At 46.9% G+C, this 18302-nt stretch overlaps 1 protein-coding gene across 1 annotated transcript in view; it reads right to left on the bottom strand.

Moving 5' to 3' along the window:
* Positions 1-14864, bottom strand: part of LOC104626110 (parathyroid hormone/parathyroid hormone-related peptide receptor-like) — a gene marked incomplete at both ends in the record, with an annotated part of 53181 nt that extends 38317 nt beyond the window's left edge. The window contains one exon of the mRNA XM_010293940.1: positions 14768-14864. Within this exon, the coding sequence (XP_010292242.1) occupies positions 14768-14864 (97 nt within the window). The remainder of the gene's footprint in view (positions 1-14767) is intronic.
* Positions 14865-18302: the final 3438 nt, after the last annotated feature.

Here is an 18302-nt window from a genome sequence, read left to right as displayed (position 1 = left end):
TTGGGGATGTCCCTGCCCATGGCAGGGGTTGGGCTAGATGGGCCTTACAGGTCCCTTCCCACCCAAACCCTTCTGTGATTCCCCACATCCCTTCCTTCCTCCCTCACTCCACCCCCGTCTCCTCTGGTCTGCACAGACATGTGGCACCTTCATCATTAATTTCACCAGCTTGAGACCACTGATGTGATAACTGGGACCAGATTCTGCACCTTCTGCCCCCAACTTTCTCCTATTTTACTCACTCTAGAGGTCACAACAACAGAGCTTATGATAAAATGGAGAGGGAAAATGCCTTATATTCCATTGGTATTGTGCTGGAATCCAAACAGGACTTTTCTTTTTGTTTGTTTCCCCAAATATTTCCTCCAAACATTTTTTCTCAGTTTATAAAAATATTAACAGTACTAACAACTTGGCTTCTCTCTGTTGTTTTCCTTTTCTCATGGTCATTTCTCAAAAGAGATCCACACCAAATTACAAGAAGAAATCTGAAAAATGGTGAGGAGGTTCAGGAAAACAATAAAAAAAATCCACAAGCTGACAATTGTTCCTGATGGCTATACTTTAAAATAAAAAATAAATCCATTTTTACAACCTTTTTTACAAGCTGTCATTAGCAAAAAAAAAAATCCACCACCTGCAAATAGTGTGCTTTTGGCATGCTAAAAATAAGCCAGTCTCTCCTGAGACGCTGTTAACAATATTTAGAAGAACAGACAATCAGAAGAGGTAGAGTTTGTTCTAAATACTGATTTAAAAGCTCTCAAAAATTTCTTTTTTTTTGGTGAAAAATAGTTTGAGGGTTCAAATATGCTGTTTGGATTGATACAGGTGGGTAGGTTTGGGACACGAAGTAGCATGTTCCAAGTGAACTGGGAATGTAAATCATTTCTTTCCTTGGAAGAAATAGTAGGATTCACTGATGATGCAAGTCAAAAGGAATTAATAAACTTTTAAGAAAACAAGTACATCTCACACATATCCCACATCCTAAGTGTCTTGGATGTGTATCAGTCCTTCAGGCAACGCTGAATGGAGGATATTGCTTCTCTCTCCGGCATGTATGGATGTGGGTGATGCTCCTCCAAATTCAGAGACATAACTCTTATGGATGGAGACAAGGAAGGTGGGCATTGCACTGGAGTTTCTCATGTTTAGAGGACATCACTGATGACTTCTCCCAAGTAACTAGTGAGAGGACAAGAGGAAATGGCCTGAAGTTGCACCGGGGGAGGTTTAGATTGGGTATTAGGAAAAATTTCTTCACCGAGGGGTCAAGCATTGGCACAGGCTGCCCAGGGAGGTGGTGGAGTCACCATCACTGGAAGTGTTCAAAAAACGTGTGGATGTGGCACTTCAGGACATGGTTTAGGGGCATGGAGAATGTGGGTTAATGGTTGGACATGATGATCTCGAAGGTCCTTTCCAACCTTAATGATTCTGTGATTCTGTGACTTCAGCGCTGAAGAAATTAGTCTTGCAGGACAACATGAGTGGCTGGAAGTGAGACAAGACCTTTTTCTTTTCCAGAGACTTTACAGATGCCTCATCCTGATGTTTCCCTTTCTGTTTCTGCAGTTGATATGAGTTCAGGGAGACAGGATGATTGTACTTGTGGAGAAAGTGAGGATCAGTGACCACCACACTCCCTGACTATGAACCCAACACAGGCAGGTAACTGAGGGTGATAAAAGCCAACTGCTGAGGCAGGAATGGAAGCGTTGTGTTCTAAGCCTTACTTTGCTTCTTCATACCATAGCAGTTTGCTAGAAGAGGTATCACAGGCTCCGAGATGTCCTTGCTACTGGTCAAACAAAATAAACTCTCTGTGGACAAAGTTGTAACATCCTTTGTTGAAAAGGAGCAGAAAGAAAAAATCTTCCAGCAATAGAGAAGGACTGCTAGGGTGGGAAGATTTTGTTGGTGGCCCTAGAGGAGAATAAAAGGCTTGATCTGCTTAATCCAACAAGAGAGAATGAGAAAGAAGGATTTTCTCATCCTATTGGTAAGAAGCATGAATGGGCATGAGCTACAAAAGTGGAAAATAATGCAAAAATACATAGGTGTAAACTGGCAGTGAACAAAGCTTATACTGGAAATTAAGAGAGAGCTTCTATCCTTCAGACAAGTCATGTTCAGAATGAGGTCCTTGGGAAGAACAGTAAGTTTCATGTCCCTAAGTGATTTTGAGATGGAACCTCATTAAAGCAAACGGAGGCTGCGCTTCTATCCTTCAGACAAGTCATGTTCGGAATGAGGTCCTTGGGAAGAACAGTAAGTTTCATGTCCCTATGATTTTGAGATGGAACCTCATTAAAGCAAATGGAGGCTGCAGCATTAACAGCGATAGGAGGAGGTCACCATGTCACTCACAGCTTCCTCTGCGTGTTGCACTTGAGCTCTGCTGCCATCCTTGCCCTGGAATAGGTCAGTGCATCTTGATCCTACCTCAACATCCTCTATGCTGCTGTCTCATGGTTAACAGAGTCACTCATGCTCTCCAAAGACACCTCAGTTTTCCAGCTGGCTACCCACCTCCACTCCAGATCTCAGAAATCGTTTTACTTGCCCTGCAGTCAATCACTTCCAGCAACAAGAGAGATTCCAAAACAGTCCAGATTACTCCTTCCTTCCTAAATACAAAGATACCAACACAGCTCCCATATGCAATTGTTGTGCTCTCACCTCTTGGTCTTGAGACTCCCAGCTCACCACTTCCTCAAGCCAAGCTAAACCACAGAAGAGCTCAGCTTCTCTCCACCGCTACATCCCTGCACATACAAAGGTCAGCTCCTCTAATTTCCTGATGCTTTTCCTATAAGGCTACTTTTCTTTGCCTCTCAGCCTGTCAATCCAGCTCACTCAAGTCCTCAGCTTCGGCTGAAGGCAGCCCCAAGGGTTCAGGGAACAAAGCCCTCACTGAAATACAGGTTTCAGTCTGAGGGACATGTGTTGGCAGAGATGGTGCTAGATGCTACTTTCACCCAGTGTCTTTCCAGGGCTGTGCTGGAGCAGGGACTCAGCTCACCAGCAGACAACTCCTCCTCGTCCAGCTCTGCAGAGGAGATACCACAAAATAAGCACTTTGAGAAGATGAGGCATTTGGAAACCTGTCAGTTCACCATCTAACTACGAGTTACCAGCACCTCATTGAAATACACTGAATGACATGTTCCTCCAGTATCAGTCACAACAGGGCAGGTATAAGCCTTCAAGTCAGAAAATCTGATTTATTTCTCTGCATCAACATGTCCCTTTATCACAAGACCATCTTTGCCCATCTTCTATGGCTAGGGTATAAAATCCTCCAGGCAGCCCATGTGCCTCAGCGTCCGAGGTGTCGAAGGTTGCTATTATAGTGTACCCATTCATCTCATGGTTGCTTGGACTGTCATGAATACTCCCTTACAGCAGTAACGCACTACAGAGAGGTTATAGTAGCACAGATTACCGTAGTTTTAGAACAGATGTGCCTTAGCCCTCGAGGGTTGAAATCTCAGGGCACGGAAGTTGTAGTCATTATCACAAGCCAACATGGTGTTCAGGATGGAGCAAGCCAACGCTCAGTTTGATGTCGTTGCTGCCGGACTTGCCTTTTGAAGGCACAAAGGCCAGTCACAGAGTATTTCGTCAAGGGGCCGCGCCACATCCATCTCGCATTTTGCTCTTTCTTTGTTTCTGCTTGCCCAGCTGAGCCTAGTCGTGCTGCAGGTTGCTCGGGTGGAAGAGAGAGGAAAGGAGAGGCATATCTGGGCCATGCCCGCTCCATGCTCAGACTGTATCCCCAGGGTGCAATGAGGGTTATTCTCTCCTGCCTGCTACTTTTCCCTTGCCTCCTCCCTCTTTTCCTTCCCCCCAGTCTCAAATCCCATTTCTGTGCAAGCGGTACATGCATGTGGAGAACACATTAAAACCATCTGCGAGGCTGCTTGGCAGCTGGATAAATGCAAACATGGTCTGGAGGTGTTTATCTAGGGGTATGGAATATAAATCAGCCCGACTCCTTCTGGCACCGTGCGAGGCACCGGGGAGACCACATTTGGAATACGGTGTGCAATTGTGGTCACTCTATTACGGGAACGACATTCGGTGGATTGGAAACAGGCAGGGAGGAGCAACCAAAAAAATGACCCAGCATTTGGGGACAGGAGGGGGAGAAAGGGAGGCTCGGAGGGCCAGTGCCTCTGTATGGGGGTGTTTGGTGTTGTAGATGCGTTTCAGCCGGGCTGTCAGAGCATGTGTGTATGAGTGCCTGCATATGTCTATGCCTGTATCTATATATGTATATCTATATGCATATTTCTATAGGTGGGTGTGTCTGAAGGAAGGGCTGTGTGTTGTCATTGATGTGCGCTGTGCAACGCAGCAGCAGCGTGTGCCTGTCTCGGGGGAAGATGCTCCGCACGCACCCGCGGACATGCGCGTGGGTGGCTGGGACGCGGTGCTGCAGTGTCGCGCAGTGGGGCTGCGCGCAGTGCGCCCGGGGCCGGTGCACGCATCGCCCAGCGTTGTGCACGTGCTGTGGGTACGTGTGGGAGTACTGTGTGCTGGCCAGCACATGGGGAGAATGGACGGGTGTAGGTTCTGCCTGTCGCTACTCGGAAACCCTTGCTGGTCTGCACACCAGTGGAGCAAAACACCCCTTGCACGCTCAGCCTGGGAGGAACTGGGCTTTGGAGGAGGAGGAGGCATGGGCAGGGGCTCCTCCCAGTCACGCTGTCTCTCTACTCACCCCAAAGCAGGGAAAGTCACAAGACCACAAGTGCTACCAGACAATTTCTAGCGTGACACAGCTCCAGAGAGCTGGCTACCCTGTCGTCACCAGCCCACCTCACATGCTGCCTATCCACCCACTGCACTCACAACCTGCGAGAAGAAGTATCACCTTCAACGTCCCATCCGATAACACCGGACCTGCTGTTACTGGCCTGGTTCAGCCCAGGCAACCTTCTTTCCTCATTCAGTCCATCTAGTTCTTTCAAAACTCTCCAGATCTCTCTCAGAGAGGGAATAGTGGTGGTCATACCAATCATTGAAATACATGTAGAAATAAGGTTTATAATTAGTTTTGCGGTTTAGCCACTCCTATGTACTGTTTTTCACCCTTTTTCCATTTTACTTTACGTATCTAACACATGGACCATTTATGCCTATCGTAACTCCTGGGATCTGTTCCTCCTGTGCATTGTAGGACCTATATAGCTGCTCAGCAAACGTTTCTCAATGGGATTGGACAGTCTTGGCCCATAAACCTTTGCAGGTAGAGGCCAGTCATTGGTATTTCCTACCTCTCGCTAGCTCTAATGCAGGCACAGCGGGCAGGTAGCCACCTGTGGAGAGCTGCAAGCCCTTGCTAGTCATCACAATCTGCTGACTTGAATGGTAGCTGTGGTAGATGGGTTGTGTGGGAGATGATGTCTCTCAGTAGGGTTTCGGTGTTCCTTTGACCCATCCCAGAAGCACAGATGTAATGAGAAAACCCAGGCTTCACCAAGACTCGCGGACTGCATCTATACTAGTCACTGCAACAGACCATAGCCCATTTTCAGTCCCTTCAAGCCCAGCACAGCTGATATCCACAAATCTGAACTCTCCCTCATGCATGCCCAAGAAGAACAGTCCTGTCTGTACTGCTATCATGAAAGGTTTCCTGGTCCATGCTGGCTCCCAGATGCTGTCCACTGGGGCAGTGACAGCTGTCCCAGGCCAAAACTGTGCTGGGAGCAGTTAACAAGGGTCGGTCAGGTTGCTTGCAGGACAGTATTTGGGCCAATGTTCTGGCCCTACTTTGTTGAGCCACAAGGACTGAGAACAGAAACAACAGAAGCTAGAAAGAGCAGAAGGAGATATGGGGTTTATAGATGTGTGGCGTGTTTAGGACCCCCCCCTCCTGAGTGCCCTGGATGCCTTTGTCTCCCTTAACTTCTAGGGCACCTGAGGTTACTCTCAATCTCTGGGGAGACCCTGGCAGGCTGGATGATCAGGGGATGGTGCTTGAGCCTCTGGAGAGAAAACCAGGAGCAGATTCTGTGCTTCTGCAAGCCCAGAGAGAGCCTGGGCTTGGGTATAGGTCCTTTAGGGACAATGGAGACATAAGCTCAGATGGGCAACCCACACACCTTGGGTAAATACACACGGCTTCTCAACTAAAAATAACCCCTTTCCCTAGCAAATAGGTTTATTTATTAAGAAAACAAGCCATTTTGAGGCAAGCTGCAACACCTTGGACTCTGAGAAAGGATTGCCGATGGCCTTTGCTAATAACAGTTTTGTGTAAAAATCTCTCTTCCCCCACGAAATGTCCCATCTCCTTTTCCAAACCAGGGAAAGACAGGCTTTTAATTCATGGATGAAAAAAAAAAAAAAAAATCAGGTCTGATGGCTTATGGCTGGGAATTTTACTTCATCCCCTTCCAGGTTTAACTTTGGGGTGGCATCAGACTGCCCACCATGGCTGAAATGTAATATTTATGTACGTAGAAGAGAAATGTTAAGGTTTCCTGTTCTTTCCAAAAAGCTTTCATCTAGAGACTAAATTTAAAGAAAAAAAGGGGGAGAGAGAAAAAGAGAGAAAAGAAGAAAGGACACCAAATGCTTGTGGGGACAGGTTTCTGTTTTTTTTTGGTTTAGTATTTTGGGTCTCTGTCCCTCAGTACCTTAGCCAAAAGTGGCAGATGAGGAACATATCTTGAGACAGAGCAGTGTGGAGGCACACGGGACTGGCTCAGCCCTGTCTCCCCATGGCACAGGTCCATGTGGGGCTGTGCCCATGTCACCCCATGGAACAGAGTCCATGGAAGGTCCTCAGGCTCAGAGATATGCCTGGGAGGCGGCCAGGGGGAGATGGCACTGTCTACGTGATCTGTCCTAGGAGGACAGGAAGAGACACCCTCCACTAGCTAACAGAAACCTAGAGGTTAACATTTTAAGGGGAAAAAAAAAGGGAATTCGGAGTTTTTACACATAAAAAGTGATTCATTATTGCTGAAGAAAGTTTAGAATTTTATCAGTTTTTTACCTTTTTGTTTGCTAGGACTTTCCTTTGGACCGTCATCCCTGCTAGCAATGACACATGTAACAGCCACATGTTCCAACTCTCCAGAAACGCTTCACACGCCTGTTGGTCACCCCGATGTTCCCAGTCTCTACTTCAGCCCTTGAAATGCGGTTTTGACACATATCTAATTAAACTGCAAATGGTTTATTTCAGCTGAACAAGATATTACTGAACCATGGTAACAGATACCGTATTTGACTACTCCACCTGACAGATAATTGCCTGGTCTTTCAGGGTATGGGCCAGGGATCCGAAGAAAGTTAAAATGAAGAAAGTCAGTGAACATCCCTTCCAGCTTCTGGATGTCTCCTTCCAATGAACATCTCCTTCCACTCTCTACAAGATGGCCAGCACTACTCTCCGTATTCCTGTCAAACCTTTCCATGTTTCACAATATCCAGTTCAAGCTTTAGGCTTACTATACTTGTTTTTATGGCCGTTTTTTAGTAGCTGAAGTTACTTTAAGATCATCCCTTTGGCACAAAGATGAAGCCAGTGTTGTCCAGGCTTGTGAGGGTGATGGTTGTTTGGGAGAACAACATAACCACTCACCGGCCACTTTGATAGGAGCTGCTCTGGAAACTGCTGCCTTTTGGGCACTGTACTTTGAGGCACATGACACTTGTTAATAATTGTGCAGGCTGAAGAAAAGAAAACTGTGGATTTAATAAAACCCAGACAGTAAAAACCATCAAAGGGAAAAGGACAATGCTAAGTGGAACAGATGGAGCACCAAGGTCTTCCTGCTTCCAGAGGATGGTGGAGCATGTACTTATCTCTTCTGGGCTGGCTGTTTCCTGGAGAAGAGCTCATGAAGACAATGCACATGCAGGATCACATTCTCCACTCAAAGAGCCGGTGCCGGTGTGTGTCTCCACGCTGAGTCCAAACCCGCACTGGAAGAATGATGCACGGAAACCCGCTCCTCAAAATCTCATTTCCCCTCTTGGGGGCAAGCAGTGGTGCTGGACTCACTGGTCCCTCCCATAGTGTGTCTTCTTCACTTGTGTTAATCTGTGTTGCCATTTCTAGCCTATGATTAACAAGTAAATGCATTAGGAGTGGGTAGTTGCAAGGTGAGAGAGGGGACAGCAGATATCAGCCCAAAATCAAGGTTTGGTGCTGATCTAGGTTACATCTCATCTCTTTAGATCCATGGATATCTCTGAAATTCAGTTTTTTCCCTTTTTAAAATGTTGGTTGAATGAATATTAGAGTGGAAAAAACCTAAATTGCAGTGCTGAACTGTGGGAGAAATCAATGAATCTGAGAGAAATCAACGCTCTCACTAAACTGAATGGGAATCTGCCAATTTATAGCAGGAAAAAAACTGGCCTCTGTAATGCACTCAGCCATGAGACAGGGAAAGAGGACGAGAACCCAGGTACCCATTGCACTGCAGGAAATTTAAAACGTTTTTTCCTCATTTAAAAACAAAACCAGAGACTTTAAAGCAAGAGCGATGACAAGAGTTTTGATTTTCAGTCAAGTGGGATTGGTCCAAAGATTTTCATCAGCTTCTTGTCCACCTGGATTTGAATCTTTGGAGCCTCACCTTGAATTCCAGGACAAAAGGAAATGTGGTTTGTGGCTTGTGCCCTGGCTGAAGAGTAAGGAGATGAGAATCCAAATCTTGGCTCTTCCACAGACTCTCCATTGAGATCGGAGGCGAGGCGTTGAATATCCCTGTGCGTCAGCTCCCAAGAATGAGGACAGCAGCCCTACCAAGCTTTCATGCCAGCTTACGTGATATTTCTTTCTATTTAAAAAGTTTAAAAAAAATTCAAGGTGTCCCAAATTCCCTCACTGCTTCCAAAAACACAGATCATTGACTATTATCTAGTGGAGTAAATCACAACACTGGGCTGCAATCACACCCAGGCAGAGGCAGGATCCAACAGACTTCTGCCAGGTGGTATCTGGCAACTTCTGATGAATGGGGATAGGCATCAAGGGTGATGGCAGGACAGGATCTGACAGCACTAAGTGGACACATAGACCTCTTGATGTGAAGTGGGGCTGCATGGGAGCAAGGAGAGAAGGCAATGGGGATAAGTCAACTTGGGTTTTCAAAACCTCAGACGTTCGGCAGGTAATGCTCAATGCAGTACTGCTTACAGCAACACCTTTCTTTCCTGGCGCTGCTCCTTCCCCTGCGATGGCCCTCTTGTTTATGTGGCTGCATGATGAACCAGATCAGGAAGCTGATCCAGCTGAAAAACAAACCTCCTCCAAAAAGGCTCTTTCTGAGGTTGATCAGTTGTGCCAATGGCCCTGCCCATACTTGCATGCTAAGGTGAACCTGAAATAGCAAATGAAGTCATGCTTTCGATGATAAAATTGGCCTCTGTGTATGCATACATGTCCTTGACACCTCTCCCACCATAACAGAGTTCTGCTTGGCCCTTGTCAGCTAAGCTGCCTCATCAGGGATATAGGCTTATGTTGAAGTCACTGCTTCCCTTTGCCATAGAGACCAGTGGGTCGTCTTGCTGTAGGACCAGTTCAAGACATGACATGCAGTTAGGAGCCCATGGGACTCCATCTTCTCCTTGTCTGAGAGAAGAGACATTACTGCTGCCTCCTCACACCTCCCATCTAACTACTTCTGAGCTGGCACAAAAACAGTGCTTCATTCAGTCTTTTTCAAATCCAGGTATGAACTCAAGGTGTTGATGACAACAGGTTTGCAGGGAGAGGTCCTCAGAATGCTGCCAAATGCTTGGAGAAACAAGCTGTCTGCAGAAGTGTACATCCTTATTTCTCATGGCTTAGAGGGTCATGAGAGGGAAGTATCTCTGCATGCCCACAGCAACGGATGCATCTTGAGAGATCCTCTTTTCACTCCATTCACAAGCTATAACATTGGACACTGAGCAGGACAAAACCCCAGACCAGAAACGTGAGAGCCAGGCCTCAGACTGCAGAGCAGCCTTTGCTTGTTGCAGAGCTGCGTCAGTATCCAGTGCAAGGCAGCTCTAAAACAGCCATGGGGTCAAAGGCCCCTTGTCCTGTAACCTCTGTGGTCAAGAGTTTCCCTGGAGAGATGGGACTCTCAAGTCCAAAGCCATTCCTTATTGACTCGAGCCAAGTCTTTTAAGTAGGAACTTTCTCCTTTCCCAAACATCCTGCACCCCAGGGCTGTCTGCTGGGGTGTCCCACCGTTACAGGTGCTCCATGCTGGAGGCTGCTATAATGGTCCCAGAATGATACTGGCTCTACAAGCAGATCATGAGGTCGGGCAGCTGAGATGCAGCTCTTACCCCAGTGCTTTTTGGTACTTTCAGACACAATGAAGTAGGACTAATGGAAGAGATTTCAATCTCTTTTTTCACCTTTGACATGCTAGGCAGTAAAGCATTGTTTCTGGGAAGTAATAATATAGATTTAAGTTCCTTCAAGCAGAACTGAATGTGAATCTTTTCCCTCATCACAAACTAGTATGTAAGAAAGGCTGAAGAAGTCTCATCCTTTGACAACTGTCTGATGTGTTGATGACCTCCCCAAAACTCTTTGTGGACTTGTCCTTTTTCCTTCTTTGGAATGACAAACCAAGCACTGATTTGAACATGCAAAATAAGTGGAAACGACATGCAAAAAAAAAAAAAGAAAAAAAGAAAAAAGAGAGAGGCAACATGTAAGGCTCCTATTCTTTCCCAATGTAAAAGGCAGATGAATCCCTTCTCTCCTTGTCCAGCTCTGTACCTGCTGCATTGTAGTTAGGCCCTCACCAGACTTTGATAACTGAGCCTTCAAGTCTACAGGAAGGAAGCAATCCCCCCAAGGAGCCTGAATGCTGCTGGCTTGTGATCCTAAATCCCCTGGGCAAGACTAATCATAGAAAAGCTTGTTGTAAGGCACCTCTGAATATCTCTTCTCCAACCTTCATCCTTCAAAACCAGCATGTGGTCAGATCAGTCATGGCTTCGTCTAGCCAACTCTTGAAAACCTCTGAACATGGCGATCCTACCACATGTTCAGGTAAAGTATCTTAGTGCCAGGTTACCCTCCTAGGGTTCACATCATCATCATCAGTAACCATATCACACTGCAGCATAAGTAGTCCATCTAAATCAGCCATCCTGAGTTTAATCTGTGATCAATATCTGGAGACAGATGCCATCCCAAAAGATGCTCTTCTCTGTCTACTAGCTCTAGAACAAGCTCAGGTGTTCAAGGTCATCAGTAATCCACCTCTACTCCACAAGACTATCACCAACATTGTGACCACCTTGGCTCAAGTTCTTAACAGCCCCAATGACCACAACTTTTGCTTTATGGGTGACTTCTTCGGCTGACGTTCACTGTGCCACTGTCACTTCCATCAGGTGAAACCGTAACCTCCTACCCCCTTTGAAAGGCAGATCGTTTGACCTTGAAGTCCTCCAGGAGGTCATGGAGTAGCTCTGCTTTATTACAGAGCGAGCAGATTGTGCAAAGTTTCCAGGGTCTCATGTATGATTCTCGTGGGCATTTATCAACCACACGGGAATGGTTTCTCCCATTTAGAAGACTTCCAGAAGCTAAATTTAACATAGGTAGATTGAATCAGGAGCGTATGATGCCTCCTGCATTACATCTTGAACCTGGTTGGTTCATTTCTTTTTGTGGTCACTTCCATTGTTATTGGGGGTTTTTTGTTTGTTTTGGTATTTTTTTTTGATTGATTGATTGTTTGTTTGCTTGTTTTAAAAATACTTTAAAGTGTCTAGACTGTGCCTGTTCGTTTTGTTCTTTGAATACTAGCCAGATCAATAAATCATTTCAGGCCAAGGGGTGCACTGCTCCCTGTGATCTGCAAACACACTTCTCAGTGGGGCTTGCCCCATTTCTAATATACAGTAAGTCTGTTCTGCTCTGGCAGAAGCAGCCTTCTGAGCGGGACCTATTCATCATGCTGCTGAAAAGAAAAACAAAATCCAGGGGCAGGGGCTGAGCCTCTAGCCTTGTTTTTGGGAGGCACTGGGAACTGTCAGGACAGGAAAGGGGCACGGTTGGCTGCCACATGGGAGATCTTGCAGAGAGACAAGGTCCCTTGTGCACCTGCTGTGGGGACCATCAGTCTGCATTGCCAGCAGGCAATAGTGTATAGATATAGTGGCACATCAATGCTATGGGCTGCTGTTAGTATCAAGCAGAGGGTCAAATGGACCTGGACATAACTCTCTGCCTGCCGGGTTTTGCAGAGCCAGAACACAAATGAATTGTGAGGGACAACTCTGTCCTACACCACTGAAAATCCAAAGACAAGACAGATGGGAAACCTGGCAGGGTGGTAACACAACTCAAGTCCTCCATGGCAGTTAGAGGAGTCCTCCTGTCACCCAAGCAGGCACTCCTTAGAAATACTGTAAGCAATATCGCAGGAGACTGACTGAAGGCTTGGGGTGGCCACCCAGGATTTGTATCACTCCAAGCCACAACCACTTTGCCCCTATAAATTCTGTCTGCAGGTGGGGACTGGTGCATCTTACTTGTGAAGACCATGTTGCCCTGCACAGGTTTTTTCTTTTGGGTCTGTAGTGAGGGAAGAGGCAATGGGATGAGGTTCTCCATCTAGCTGAGAAGGGCACAGACCCACATGTCCTTGGGTGATTAGCGCAAATAGAAACCAGACCCCAGTTTCCGTATCATCAAAGGAGGAAAGGACTGGACCTAACCACTTTTCACCCTGGGCTCTGAAGCCTTTGTGCAAAAACTAAGCTTCTGAGCCTTAGCCAAGCAATTAATTGCATTAAAGCTAACACAGTGCAGATTACAGCCTTTCGTTCTGTCAGCCTTCACCCCACAATAGGGTCTAAAACAATCCACTTCCTTCGAGTCCTGGAGCATGAAGGAGCAGAAATGCTCCTGGAGATTGGCTTAATCTGTTCACAAATGCCCTGTAACATCATCATTTCATGTGTCCAAGGGCATCTGTGGTCTAAAAATCTGTGCATGGCAGCTCCTCTGCAAATTTGGAAGGTCTTTTCCAAACTGTAAAATTCTCTATCTGCGACCATGGACTCATTAGATCATCTCAGAGATGGTCTGGCAACTTGCTGCCTTGTTTGTGAAGTGCCAGAGCGGATTTCTGGGGTGTTACAGACATGCTGCCACTGGAGGTTCTTTCACAGTATCTTAAGAAAAAGTTTCTTGGGGAAAGGTTAAACCAGAATTCATTCTGCCTTCAGATTAGTAGACCTCTTGCAGATTAATTAGTTCTAACTATCTATTGCTAACGATTGCCTTGAGTCTTTTAACGCCTTGAACATACTGCTGTGAGTATTGGCATCAAGGCAATTCCTCCTCTTGGCTGTACTATTTGAGATATCTAAATGACAATGTATTAGATTTCTTTCTGTTCCAGTCAATGGAAGAGTTAATGCTTGCTTCAGTCACAGAACCGGGTCTCAAAACAAGACCAAGGGCATCTTCGCAAAGCCCTGTGGTTTGATTCCTTTGCCAAACTGGTGGTGGTAAAGAGGCCAAAGGCTGCTTGTCAGTCATACACGTCTCCCTCCCCAGCCTTAGGGACACTGCTGCTGACAATTAAGGACGGAGATCAATGCTAAATGCTGACAGTCTCACAGAGAAAAGTTAGAAAATAGGGTGTGAGAGCAAGACCAGCTGGTTGATATCACCAGATCCCAAGGTAGGCAGGTGGTCTAGAGTACAACAGAAGGAAATGCCTTTCCACATATGCTTTTTAATGAGGTGTTAATTGGGCATTGGGTGAACAGGACAAAGAAGCAACAGAGGATGTGGCCTGAGGTTTTGGTTGATGTAAAGCCAGAGGCCTGGAATAAAATGAAAGCTGGGCTCTTATGGCGCCTTGCTGTCATTCCCAACAGGAGAGGGACACCAGGTGGGCAGGCAACTCTGCTCTAAAACCACTGCTGACTTTGGGCACCTTTCCCGCTGCTGGTGGTGTCTCCAGGTACTCCCACAGTGCTGGCTGTGGGAAGAGAGATTTCCAAGACGCAACGGTGAAGGTGGGAAGCAATCTGGCTTGTCTCCTTCTCTCAGGCAACAGAGGGAAACGGGACAGGACGCCCACCCAGGACTGGCTGGGTGCGTGCAGGGTGCTTCAGACAGTCCTGGTGCCAATAATTAACACATGTGAAATTGATGAAAGAAACCAATGGGGGATGATTACTTTGCTACCCACATGAGAGAGCTTTCTCCCTTCCTTCTCCCTCCAGCCCTACATCTGGTAGCAATTTTGCATCCCAAAATAGAAAGGAAGTGGAAGAAAGAGGCTTAGCTAAGCTTGGGCCCATTTGAGGAGAATATAGCGAGAGTATGTCAGAGGGAAGCAGAGAAGGGGCGTTGGAAGAACGCTTTGTTTCCCATACCAGTAGTGTCTTGCTGCAAAGGATCTTGGGAGAACTGATGGTTGATGCTATCTCCCATGCTTTGCCTGGGCTTTGGGTGTAGCGATGAGTGCTGTAAACCCCCATCACTATAACTATAAACTCTTGCATCCTTCCCTTGGCATCTGGTTTTCTGGAGCAGGAGAAGGAGGCTGTGACAACTTTGCTTTCCAACACCTTGTGCTGCAAGATCTTCCCCATAGCCTAACCTGAATAAACAGTCTGTTGGGCCTTCTTCAGCTGTCTCCATCACGTGCTCCGAGCTCTGCGTATGGGGCTGAGGGCAAGGGGTGGGGTTGACCAGAGAGGGGCCCAGCCCCAGCCATGCAGGCTGGGCTGCTGTGGGAACACTCACCATGCACCTTGGCTTTCAGGTGTCGTTCACACTTAGCCTTGGCTTTTAGCAGTAGGAAGATCTGCTCCTCTTTGGTGATGACATCATCAGCATCCACCTGCAGTGATGGGGAGAAATGAGGTTAAACCTCAGCATGGGAAGAGCAGCGGGACACAAGCTTCCTAGATAATGCAGGTGATCTGAATGCAAAACCTCCTTTGCATCAGCAGTTTCTTCCACCAGCCTTGCTCCGTGTAAGTCAGTTTGCTCAGCAATTAGTGTCCCGAGCAACACCTCTTACAAGATGCCACAAGCAATCATCTGCGTACGTGGCACGGGAAGCGCACGCTGCAATTGCTTACGTCACACACATACAGGAAGGCAGCGATTTCTGGGGTGGTGTGCCCCAGCTTGTGGGGATGAGGCTGTAACCCAAGGGGAAAAACCATCCTAGTAAATAATGCTGGTATAGAATTTTTAAAAGCTGCTCCCGTTAGGACATAGAAGCATAGGTAAATATAACACTCAGGCAATGGCAAAACAGTGCTGTGTTTCCTGACACCTTCCTCTTGGAAAATACTGCCAGGAGTTAAAAGTCCCAAGGACTCCTCTCTTTCTAAGAACTGCAACCCGCCATCACCCGTGCCGTGCTGTTTCCATCTCTTGCACGCAGGCCTTCGGCATCAGGCTCTGTAAACATCCTACCTAAATCCACGCCCACGCGCAGAGGGGGCTGCCTCAGGCGGGGCTGGGGGCTGACAGCATCTGCCCCCCAAAGACTGAGGGCTGAGGAAAAAGAGCCTGTGAGCATCATCCTGGGAAGATTAGATTGCTCCTCCTGTAAGGCCCCCAGAGGTCAAGGGACAAGAAGAGGGGGGACAAGGAGGGGGCTTTGCCCAGAGCCTGCTTTACCCTCCTCTGCTTGCTGATACACGGTGATACCTGGCCCTCAAAGGCACTCGCTGGTCGGTCTTGGTTCGTGAAGCTGGCGTGTTCCCATCAGGCGCGCTGGCCTCGGGGAGCTGGGGGTGCAACTCTGGGCAGAGCTTGTTCTACAAATGCTTTGGTTGTTACAGCGTACGGAGCTTTGACCTAATGCAATACGGCTGCTTTAATTTTCTGATGTGCTTCTTGGGTATTTATCTTGTGCGTCCCGCTCAGACATCCGGGACATCCACTGCCAGATAAAGCCTTAGAAGGGGAAGAACTTTCTCCGGGTCAGTTTGGCAGGAATGGGTGTAATTTCAGGGTACCCATCCCAGCTACACTAGGATGATACTGCTTTTGTTCTTTCCTGTTTTTCCCCCTAAAAGAACAGTACACTTAGCCTTCTCCTACATTAATTTTCTACCCTGGATTTGCATGGGCGACGCAGATCATACCTTCTAGGTGCTTTGTGATTCGCAGCATAGAAGGGGGTGAGGAAAGTTGTAGGCTATGTCCATCTACTGGCAAGCCTCCCTTGCAGGCTCTGGCCAGCCCTGTGAAACCTTTGAGGTTTGGGTCTATCCTTGGTACTCAGCCAGTCATAGCAGAGGAGTCTCTGGGAGGTCAGGACTGGGAGGGACCCACACCCACAAGATCACCCCAAAGCTGGTTCAAAGCACGGAAGAGCCATGTACAACACCTCACAAGGCTCCTAAATGAAAGATGTTTGTAAGGCAGTAGCCTGAAAGAATTAAGTGGTGTCATAAATTGGAATAAATAACTGCTCTTCTCATTGCCTCTATTTCCCTAATATTTGTCTCTCTTGATTAATCAGACTACAAATGCAATGAGAGCAGATGTCTGGATCAAATCTCTGGATTTGTACAGAACTTAGCACTCGCTCCTAAAAGCCTAATGTAAGCAAGAAGGTCTGCAGTACTGTTTTATACAAAGCAACATCTTTTTCTCTTTTTTTTCTTTTCTTTTTTTTTTTTTACTTATGTTGACTCTGCTGGTGGGACTGGCCATTGTAAATCTGTAACGCAAAACCTAAGGTAGCGTTTCACATCCTGATGGCTGGAGCAGACCTAAACCCCAATGTGTAGTACAGGCAGACAAAGGAAAGAATACAAAATCTTGTGAAGCCAGTACTGATCTGCAGATGAAAAGGAAACCTGTAGACAGGTTGTAGACCCCCCTCATCTCAAGCCTTCTGAAGCACAGACTGAAGGGAGGTTATGACATTTCATCGTACTCCCCAGAACCACTGCTATTCAAAATTAAGCTTCCTTCACTCATTTTAAGTTAATTCACTTTGCAAAGCAAGATAAACCAGCTGAAGGCCAATCAGTTCTCGAGCAAAACTTACTGCAAATGACATAATGAGGGTTAATGAAATCCAGCTTAGAAGTAAACTCAGATTCACTTTCCCAGTGTGCTCCTATGGAGAGGAACAGTAGATGTTTGAGCAGCTGGCGTGGTAATGGACAGGCAGATGGATAGCTAGATCTGATAAGGGGATCCTGAGTAAAACAGAAGTTAGTTTTTCATGTCCTTGGAAAAAATCCATGCTAAAAATCCTTCAGAAGTGGGAGCTGGTTTTCAAAACTGCGTTAACATTAATACAAAACAAAGCCATCCCTTTCCAGATGTTTGGCCTGTCCACATTTATTTTCCCTGGAAACACAACACTTCTGGGTCAAATCCTGCTGCCATTTATACCTGCGCAAACCCTGAGTTGTTCCACCTAAGCTGGAGGAGTTAGTCTGGTTTTATAGTGGCCAGCGTAGATCAGGCATTTCATCTGATTAGTCCCTTGCACGCTTAGTCCTCAGGCTCCTTTGGCCGTGCTCTGGCAGTGGGGCAGCTCCCAGCCAGAGGGACGTAAGGTCTCCAGGCCAGGCACAGAAAATAAATTTTAATTCCCAGAAAGGGAGATCAGGAACCGAACACTGTGCCCAGAGCTGGGCAGAACTGCGGGGACAGAGCTCTGAACTCAGCCCAGGTTTTCAGCTTTCCTGAGCCCTGGCTACTAGTCTTAAATTTCTAAAAACCTGTTAGACCATTAAAAAAAAAAAAAAACCTCCTCATTCTCTCCCTCCCAAACTGGTGTAAATGCTGAGATATGTTTAGGACATGTATTTCTGTGTTTCTTCTTGGTCAAGGAGGCTGAAACGTGTATGTAAACGCATGTAGGAATAAGGACAGAGGTATTAATTAAATCCTGTGACTTGGAAGGGACACCTATTCTAAAGAGACTTGCAGGAAAATTATGCAGTCTGGCAATGCTGCTCCTTTGCTGCTGAATAACACCGAAGGAGCAAAACTGGGCTGGTCCTGGTGGCCCTGAACTTGCCATGCGCTCCTGTCCCACCCGCACTTCCCGTCCCTTGCCTCCACCTCCTTGCCGAGACATTTCAATCCAGGCTGAAAGCTTTCCAGGACTGTGCAGCAAGTGGCCAGATCAGACGCTGGAATGGCTCAGCCCTGGGTTCAAGGGGCAGTAGGTAGGACAGGGCAGACACCCGCAGCTGGAAGCCATAGAGCAGCTTTGGACCTGTTAAATGCTGGAGCACTTTTGACAGTTCAATGCCACTTTTTTCCTATGCATCTGATTTTCTTGCTCTGG

Source organism: Phaethon lepturus, unplaced genomic scaffold (assembly GCF_000687285.1).
Source record: "Phaethon lepturus isolate BGI_N335 unplaced genomic scaffold, ASM68728v1 scaffold9589, whole genome shotgun sequence".
NCBI lineage: Eukaryota > Metazoa > Chordata > Aves > Phaethontiformes > Phaethontidae > Phaethon > Phaethon lepturus.
The sequence above is the reverse complement of the archived record's forward strand: the minus strand, read 5'-3'. Positions and strand labels throughout refer to the sequence as shown.